Below are 9477 nucleotides of genomic sequence, written 5' to 3'. Positions count from 1 at the left end.
TTTAAACTTTTTTATTATTTAATATTTCTGTCATAAAATTAATATTTTTAATAGTTTGTATGCAAATTTTGCAAGAAAAAACCTTCAAAGAATTTACCTTTTATTTTCGTTTCATTATTCTATTTTATTAACAAACACGCCTTTTCCTTAACCTCGAGTTGCAATAAAAATAATTTAAACATTTTTACAACAAAATTAGTTCACGAAAATTTTTTTCAATAAATTTAAAAGTATACTTTTTATATTATTATTTTTTTTATATAGAAATCATAAAAAATTAGCAATATAGTAATAACTAATAATTGTAAAAAAAACTTGAATATGGTTTTAACCAAGTGTTAAAATCTTCTTTTAATCTTCGTCGCAGTTTAAATCTTATTTAGAGTTACGCAAAATAAGCTAAGAACTATTTAAAGCGTATTTTGTATTAAAATCTCTCTCTGCCTTTTACTGTTTAAGTTATCTGAATAGTATATAAGATAAATTATATAAATTTTGACTCCCAGATCTTTCTTTATTGAACTAATAAGAGCTAACCCTCATGAGCTTAAAAAAGCTGCTTTAGAACTATATATCGCATACTTCGTTATTTTTCACAATTAGCCTCCTAAAGACCCATGTGCGTTGTAAGAAATCTATGCTTCCTGCCTACTTCGCTATTTTCAAACTCAAATTCTAATTAGAATATTTCTATTACTTTCTCGACTCTTATATAATTTTATTTTATCTTTATGTAATATGTGTTTTAATGTTGTTAAACAAAATGAAAATCCAAACATTTTTACGTCCGCCTCAAAAGTAGTTGGTAGAGTTGCACTAAAATATTTTTTATATTATGGTAGATAGTAGGTCTCAGAAATACCTTTTGAGGGCCGAAATGATTGGGAATGTATCCACAACCCTCCAAAACGTAGTAAAGCAATTCTTCTTACTTGGTCCGACCACATTACCACTGATTGTAAAGCCGAATTTAAACAATTTAGCTTGATTTGTTATGATGGCAGGTGCTCAGTGTTTTTATTCTTGATAAATCATTCCAATTCCCAATTTTAGTTTCCAAAGCAATGTGTACAAAGAAGAGGCTATTTTCTAGTAACAATTAAAATCAACCCACATACATTTTATTTAGTACTAAGTTTCTCTGAGGAAAGTAAGGTTGTTTCTTGGAGAGATGTTTAAATCAGATTTTCCGCGTGCTTTTTATTTTTTATTAATATGTATAATCTTCAATGTACTGAAAATCTTAAACAATCTTCAAAACGATCTCTAAGATGGGTTAAATGGTATAGTTATTGCGAATTGCTTGCACCTTTCTTTCTGAGATCATGCTTGGAACTTTGAAATACATATAAAGGAATATGGTTTGTTGTAGAGATTTCCAGTCGGAATTGCAAGATTTGTAATATGTAGTGAAAAGTAAAACTAGTACCATGTGAAAATTCTTGAGAAACTATTGAGGTCTAGCAATAAGTGGCAGTTGAACTTGTGGAACACTTTTTTTACGACATTCCAATAAGTGGATTTATGATATATATTTATTTATGGTTTATTATTTAATTTACCTTTGCAGAAAAACAATAATTTATGAAATAAAAGGTAAACAAACGAAGCCAAATTTAAGCGCTAGATGGTGCGGTTAGAAATTGAATTAGGTAGTAATTGAACTTGTGAAACAGCTTGTTAACGGATTTTAGTACAAATAATTGTTAGTACTGAATATGAGAATGGAAAAAAAGGTAAAATCAAGAAACTTTCGGTACTGAGTTTTCCACTGATGAGATGTTGAACTGTGGCACGGTTTAGGAGTTGTTTGATAAAGGGAACTTGGTAGAAAAAACTAAAATTTGCATACTATGGAAAAGAAGATGAAGTTTAGAATGAAAATAACCAGCTGTGCATTAATTGCTTCAGTGGAGTTTTGAATCGACTCATAATTCTTATTCTTTGATGAAATTGCATTTTTGTTTTTAAATATTTACCAATTTACTGTTATTTTCGAATTTCAATATCATCACACCTACTAAATGGTCACTATTAAAGGAGATATTATTGAAACTGACAGTGGTTATTTGCAGAATGCAAATTTGCACAGCTTAAAAGTATATTTTGCGCAAAAGGTCAATGCTTTTAGAAGAAAGAAGAATTTATAAGAATTTTTTTTTGTAAGTCTTCGCTTGTGCAAATATACCGTAAACCAATACAAAGCGCATGTGCAATAAAAATAAATGAGCAGAAAAACAAAAAGATGCTTAAATACACACACACAAATAAAGTGTGAACACACACACAAACGCGAAGCATAGCGAAAGCAAATCGTACTGTTGATAAATGGCGACCGTTAAGCAAATCTAATGGCCCAGCGGCGACACTTGTCCACAATGACAATGAATAATGCCGCAGAATGCGCAGCGCAATGCGAGAAATGCAAGAAGAAGAAGCAGAAAGCAGTGCATGCTGGCCGCGCATGCTCATCACAGACACTGAGCAAAGGTGCGCAGCAGGTAGGCGACTGGAGAAATGCATGCGTAGCGCACGGCAGGATATGCTGGCACTTAATCCTTGGTAAATGCACGTAGATTGCTGTATATATATATATAAATATGTATGTGTGTGTTTCTAATGTTTTTTCTTGTGCTGCCAGCCAGCCTCTTGTGATTTTCCTCGCCTTCACAGCTTGCCTTTGGTGTTAGTTCCAAGGAAATTATTTTACCTGCATTTATAAGTAGACATACACATACCTATGTATATGTACATATATATTCTTCAATAGTGGCTTAGCATGTTTCATGGTCAACTGTTGGTCGTAGGTGCAGCAGCAACAACAACACTAACAATAGACACTTTGAGCAACAGAGAAGCAGTTCTTACTGCTCGTTGTTGTTGCTGTTATTGGTGATTACAGTACGCTAGTGATTTGGCCGACGGATTAGAAATTTCCAACCCTCTGTTAGCATCTTTTCACACACATACGATATTGTATTACTGGCACAGTCTTAATTTTAAAGAAAATTTTCCCTAATTCTGCTTTGCGCCTATTTTCTTTGCTCAGGTGTAGCACGTACAATGCAACATTGTTGTTGTTCTCAATTTCATTGTTTTTGTACGCTATTATTACAGTGTAGTATTTTTTTTTTTTTTGTTGCTTTCTGCTGGATTTTGTCTGCCGCCTTTCAATAGTTGCGCTCAGCTCTTATCCTGTTGCCCATTAACTCGCCATGCAATAATAAATTAAAATAATTTGAACTGAAACGACAGCCGCACAAAGGGGGCGGACAGACCTTGTGCAATGGCTGATATGATGGACGGAGAGATAGACGCACGAAAACGCTGGGAATATGTTGCGAAGTTGTTACGAACTATGAATGATCGGCAGATCGATTGAATGAGCCAAAGACTGTGATAGAGTAGTAGATTGTAAACAGACTACAATAGATAAGCTGGCAAGAAGACTGAAAGATTGCACGACAAACGCAGTCTCTAGCCATTAGGCTGATTATCTATGCGGCAGACGTTGAAGTAAAGCAATGCGTTCGAAGAAGCGACAGATTAGAAGGCTAGCCTTTGTAAAAAGTGGGCTTAGACGTAAGATATGTATATAATATTTCAAAACTGAAGAAGAGAATATAAAAAGTTTAGGATTTTACCATGTTATAAACTTGTGAAATAGTTTTTTCAAAGAGTTCTGTGATCATCTTTTCTAGAAAAGTAGAAGAATATGAAAAAATTCGTATTATGCAATGGTAGAAAAAGCTAAGTATTAAATTAGCTAGCTATTGAACTTGTGTAACAGCAAGGAACTGTTGATATAAAGTTTTCCACTGATATGCTCATGAACTTATTGAGTTACCATTACTTTCTACTAGACTGTAAAAAGAGCATACCAAAGTTTGGTTAGGTTAGTTTAGTCTGGTAGGCCAATGAATAGACCGGTCTTTTGCTACACCAGATGAAGTTCAGTTACGAAATCCATGAGAAGTGGTCATCCTTTGGAATGCCTGCACGCAATTTTAAACAGATTCTGTGGTCTCACAATCGATACCTCTTCCACTGTATCATACCGTAGTCTAAGGCGTTTTTTTTTTCACCTGTCCCGCATTGGCAATGTTTCCCTGGTACCGTGCTTTAGACATTTCCTGCAGTCTTCTATATCAGTCAGCCCCATTCTGCGAGTCGCCACCATACCAACGTTTTCTTTGTTTGCGGGTAAGGGGGTAGAAAATGCCTGCTGCATCATCACTGGTGTCATCACAGCAATGTTATGTGCCACTTGCAGGTCACTGCGGTGCGTACGCTGATCGTCGTCGACATTATGAGCTTTCTGTTTTCTTGGCAGGGGTCTCCTATGTTGGCCATTAATCTGCTCAGTTGGGAGGCGATCTTCACTGCCTCACTGAATTTGCACCCAGAAGGTTAATCCGGTATCCAGTCTTACACCTAGGTAGTTTACTGCTTTTTTTGTCCGAAGAAGTCGTTTGCATACTCATTTCTAGGTGTATTTGCTTTTTTATTAGCAGCAGTAGCTCGGTTTTTTCCGTAGCGAGCTGGAAGTTGGGTGAGTCGAGCTAAGCTTGCGTCCGTATCCTGACCTGATTCAGATTTCATCGCTCACCTTCTGTGTCTCTTGCTGTAACTATGTCGTCCGAGTAGCCAATTAAGCACGATTCATCTGGCATTTCGAGTTTTAATATAGCGTCGCAGCTGATATTTCACAAGTCTGGGCCTAGAATGGATCCTTGTGCTGCTATCTGTCTTGATACCTCTTTAGTTAAGCACAGCAGTTTTCTGTTGCTAAAGTAGCTTCGCACTACAGCTCTGAGTTAGTCGGGGGTTTTAAAGCTTTTCTCGAGAGCGTCGATTATATTCACCCATCTAGCGCTGCTGAAAGCGTTTCGGGCATATAAAGTCGCCAGCAACACTATTCTTTCGTATGTTTGCCATCTACACTGCGCGGCTTTTATGGTTTTAATGGCGCATTTTAGAGCTCCTACAGTTGATCTGCCGGGTCTAAAGCTCGGTTGTCTAGTTAACAGTCGTCCAGCTTTGTTGAAAGCGCTTCCCATCATGGTTTAAGTAGTATTTCATAGAGCTTTCCCGCTGTATCCAGCATGTATAATGGACGGTGTGCTCCTCCTCCTTAACTGATTAGTACCAGTTTTTGCTTTTTCAGCGTTCAGTGAATATTTCGGCTTCAAGGCAGGCGTTGTATATAATCAATAGTACATATTCATTGTAATTGATACGTTAGGCTTGCACATGTACAAACCCACACATTATATAAACTTGTATAGAATGCCATCGTCATTCCACATGCTTCCTGCACATTATTATGCATTTTCTTTGATTTCACTCATTTCCCCTTAAATTAATTGACCTCTCTGTTCATGCATTATTCATTTCCACACTTTATTCACTTGATTTCAAGGTGAACGCAATGATTTTTACCAATTGCATGACTACTAATTCTGCTTGTTCTTCCCGTAAGTTATCACACCAGCGTTTGATTTTTGTTTTATTCTTGTAATTGCCGTTTTCTTTGAGATTTTTAGCCGCAACAACAGCAATTACCTCTTCCAAATCGATTTTATACATATTGTTGTAGTTGTTGTTGTTTAAACATTTAACTTCACTTGTTGCATTGCCACAGATTGTTGTTGTATTCGCTTACCGCTGCACAGTCAGCTGCTGTCGGGATGCAAGTAGAAGCACACACAAACACACTAACACACGGTATACGCCACCACCTGCCGTTCGAGACGCGCCATTCGTTTGGCGCCAGTCGAATTCGTCATAGGCGCATACATTTGCGTACCCTTAATGACCTCAGGCAGCAAGGCAACAACAACATAGCAATTGTTTGTATGTCTGTCGGCTCATTTAGAGATATGTGCTCTTCAAGAAATAAGAAGTTAAGTTTTTAACTGCGTGTGAAAGGTCATGGTGTCACGCCTACTGCGTCGAATCAGTCTTAAACATTTTTGAATGGAAGTGCCATTGCTCTTAATTGAGTTATTGCAAAGATTTGCGAGTTGCAATAAAGAGTACAATGTTTTGTGAGAGTTTTGGATTAGTTTATTGTATTTACTGGGGGTTGCAGATCCCTTCTCCACCCATATTTGGAGTGTAAAGTTGAATACTCAGAAAGTTCTCTGGAAAAAAGCTGAAAATTTAATGGGTTCTTGTCGGAAGAGCCTAATTTTTGTCGTGGCCTCACGCATGGAAACCTTATATTTTAAATATCCATCAAGATCATATTGAAGTGTCTTAGAAGTCAGAGGTCCATAACAAAAGTAAGTTCAAAAAATTAAATGTAACAAAATAAGCCTATTGGTTCCATTGTAACCTTAAGCCATTTTGTTCCCACTATATATAATATATGCTAAAGAAAGGAAGCTCTCTGTCCAATTGACAACATAAATAGTCTGTACTCTCAAGTTTTATGGCCCCAAATATTCCAGAATATCTTCTAACGCTTTGTTTTTATCTTTGACACTACAACCGTCGGTCGGTCTTGAAAATCGCCCATAAACTCTCCATAGATTACCTTAGTCGATTGTCTTCCATGTCGTAGATCCATATGTGTATGAAAGAGCATTTTACGATCCTTTAGTCTTTACATTTAGTTTTTGCAGGTGGCCTTACTGCGTGGGCGCCAACAGCGGAATGGCCCATAAAAAGTCCCACAACTAAGAAAAGGCTAGCCTTTTTGAGGGCAAAGATATTGCTAGATCTCTTTGCGATCGATCTTGGACCAAAAGGCTTTCGCGAAACCCAGCACAACACAAGAGGCACATCGACCCGCTCACTTTCTACCGATAGCGATTTTATTGTGCCTTTTTTTGAAAACTCATAAGCCTTACAATTTCCTGCGATTCCGCAATGGCCCGGCACCCATGCCAGTCTTATCAAAAAGACATTCGATGCTATTGATTGCGGGGTTAGGTACTCCTTCACCAGACCTAAACGCACTGATAATGAGTTCAATGCTAGTATCGCTGTACAGTTTTTAAATGTTATTGAATGGAAGAGCCTCTGATGAAGTACATGAGTAGATATTACAATAAAGACCGTAAAATAGCGGTTAAGGCAACTATAATTAATACAACATGTTTTTCAACACTCTCCACTAAGCTCACAGCCTTCGATATTTCTAAATCTATAAAGAAAGCATTGAAGAATATAGTACTCTCTTCCATAAGACTAACACTTACTCACCTATACCACATAGTCCACGAAATATGCGTGAACAAGCCGGTAGCTGTGGATTGCATTGTGAACAAGGCTCGCCATAAAGAAAGCCGTCTTCATATTTTTTAGACGTGCGTGGCCAGTAATAACAAACAAAGAGCGAACCATCGGAGAGACTAAAGTGTAGGGTGATAAATTATACAAGACTACAAGGTATTACTGTTAGAACGGTATTACTTTGCGGCATTGCATCCGATCAGTTCTACTGAAGGATATATCAATTGTGAGTAGTTGCCAATCAGACCCCTCTTGCGTTTTTCATTAAAATTCTCCCATTTTTCACGATAATTGAATTCATTGTACCATTTGCGTACTAAATGGGCCGACCATTTTTGATGTATAATACCATGATGAAAGTGAAAATTTTGATACACTCTCGTCTCGTTGTGACCTAAAGAGAGTGATATAGGGAGAAAGAGGATAGCGTGAGCGAAAATAGAAAAATTTAGGAAGTTTTAACTGAAAGTTTGCTAGTATTACCAACATTTTGACAAGCATCAGGTTCCGCTCGACATCTTCTGAGAAAATGTTCGGCTCTTGTTTGCAATTGAGCGCTCCAATGCTATTATGAAGAGCAAAAAAGATTTTAGAAGGTGATAGAGTGTCAACAAATTCATAAATAATTTCGTTAAAAGCGTCAGGAGAATAAGAATTAAGCTTACTTTTAGGTTATATTGTGGGAATGGACACAAAGAGGGTCCAATTATGTAAATTATGGGCTTGATGTTAAAATACACTTCGAATAAGTTTTGACAAGAAACAATATTTTCTTTATATACAAGAACCAATACTATTCGAAAGTATGTATGCGAAAACTCTCTTAAAGAGCACCAATATCTCATCCTTTTTCTTGCGGTATTAAAAAAAACTCGAGAAATTGTTTTAGAATGTAACTCTATAATCATCTCACTTACCACGATATTCATGTTCGCAATATTATATTGCTGTGCCACTCGGTTTCGTAAACCATTATGACCCAGTAAAAAGTAGTAAATTTCATCAGCACCCAATTTGAGTGGTTGAAATGGCTCACATTGTGGTGGTTGAGACTAAGTGGGATGGAAGAGAATGTTAGACTGAATATAGGTAGATAAAAATCTTAAGTTCCATAGAGCATATAGTCTTCGGAGTTTTAGAGAGGCAATCATTTTGAGATATATTATAACTAAATTGCGCTTCTTAGTTGAGGGCGTTTGAACCGACCACATTATAAAGACTCTTGCTCTACTCGCCTCGAATTCGTTGTTCGCCATTAGTCGGCTGTTTTTTCCACTCTGAATTCATTTACTTGCGTAATCGTGCTCTTTCTTACCTCACACATTATATGTGGTTCTTTACCACAAGTTAAATTTTCATGACAAGAAACTGCTGGAATTGTTTTGCTAAAAATGGACGAAGTAGCTTCTATAAGACTAAAATAAAACCAGACGGAAATTAGCATTTCTTTTTTGAAAAATAATAATTCAACTTTGTGAATTTTTTCTGTTGACATTCTGCTTTTACTCGACAAAAGAAGTAGGCTCACAGAAATGCTTTGGAGTGTAGAAATTTGAATTTAAGTTTATATCTCATAAATTCTGAATTCTCAAATTTCTTGCCTTTAATGAAACATTCTAATTATCTTAAATGAAATAAATAAAAGCACGACTTTTTATTTTTAAATACCACTTGCACTTTATTTCACGTTTAAATGAGTGGAATCGGGGTGGGAGGTCGTAGAGGTGTGTTTGGGGAGAATTTTGTGTTTTACCAGTTAAAATTTCATGATGTTTTAAATACAATTATTTTTTAATATATACAATAGTTTTCCTTTGCTTCACTTTCAAAACGGCTTTTTTTAATTTAAATTTTTTTTTCAATAAATTAGTTTGTAATTTGTTTTAGTCACTTAGAAGTGGTTACTTTTTGATATTTTTTCGTTTGTTTTTCACATTATCAATTAATTTTATATTTATAATTTTTTAGTTTTTTTTACATATCATAATCTGCTCCATTTTGACTGTGGGCAATGTTTTTTTAAGCACAGTTATTTGGAAAACATGGAATAGCGTTTGCTGCAATATTTCAAAAACTTTTTTATTTATTTATTCACACATTAAATTTTAGTAAATTCTTTCGGGTTTTCGCATGATATTTTACTATTTTTTTAATTTTTGAAATTATTTGCATTTTGCATAATTTTTGGTTTTAAATTTTTCATGCTTAAAAGTATAACTGTTTTATCGTTTTTAT

The 9477-nt window shown here is 35.7% G+C and overlaps 1 protein-coding gene across 1 annotated transcript; it reads right to left on the bottom strand.

Moving 5' to 3' along the window:
* Nucleotides 1-7052: 7052 nt before the first annotated feature.
* LOC108974576 (GLIPR1-like protein 1) lies at nt 7053-8652 on the bottom strand. Its single transcript, XM_018942489.1, has 6 exons — nt 8558-8652; nt 8160-8294; nt 7726-7807; nt 7423-7636; nt 7213-7361; nt 7053-7153 (listed from the first exon to the last, which is right to left on the bottom strand). Exons 1-6 carry the CDS (start codon nt 8564-8566, stop codon nt 7053-7055), a joined length of 690 nt encoding a protein of 229 aa, XP_018798034.1. The 5' UTR covers nt 8567-8652.
* Nucleotides 8653-9477: the final 825 nt, after the last annotated feature.

Source organism: Bactrocera latifrons, unplaced genomic scaffold (assembly GCF_001853355.1).
Source record: "Bactrocera latifrons isolate USDA-ARS-PBARC rearing strain unplaced genomic scaffold, ASM185335v1 scaffold_57, whole genome shotgun sequence".
NCBI lineage: Eukaryota > Metazoa > Arthropoda > Insecta > Diptera > Tephritidae > Bactrocera > Bactrocera latifrons.
The sequence above is the reverse complement of the archived record's forward strand: the minus strand, read 5'-3'. Positions and strand labels throughout refer to the sequence as shown.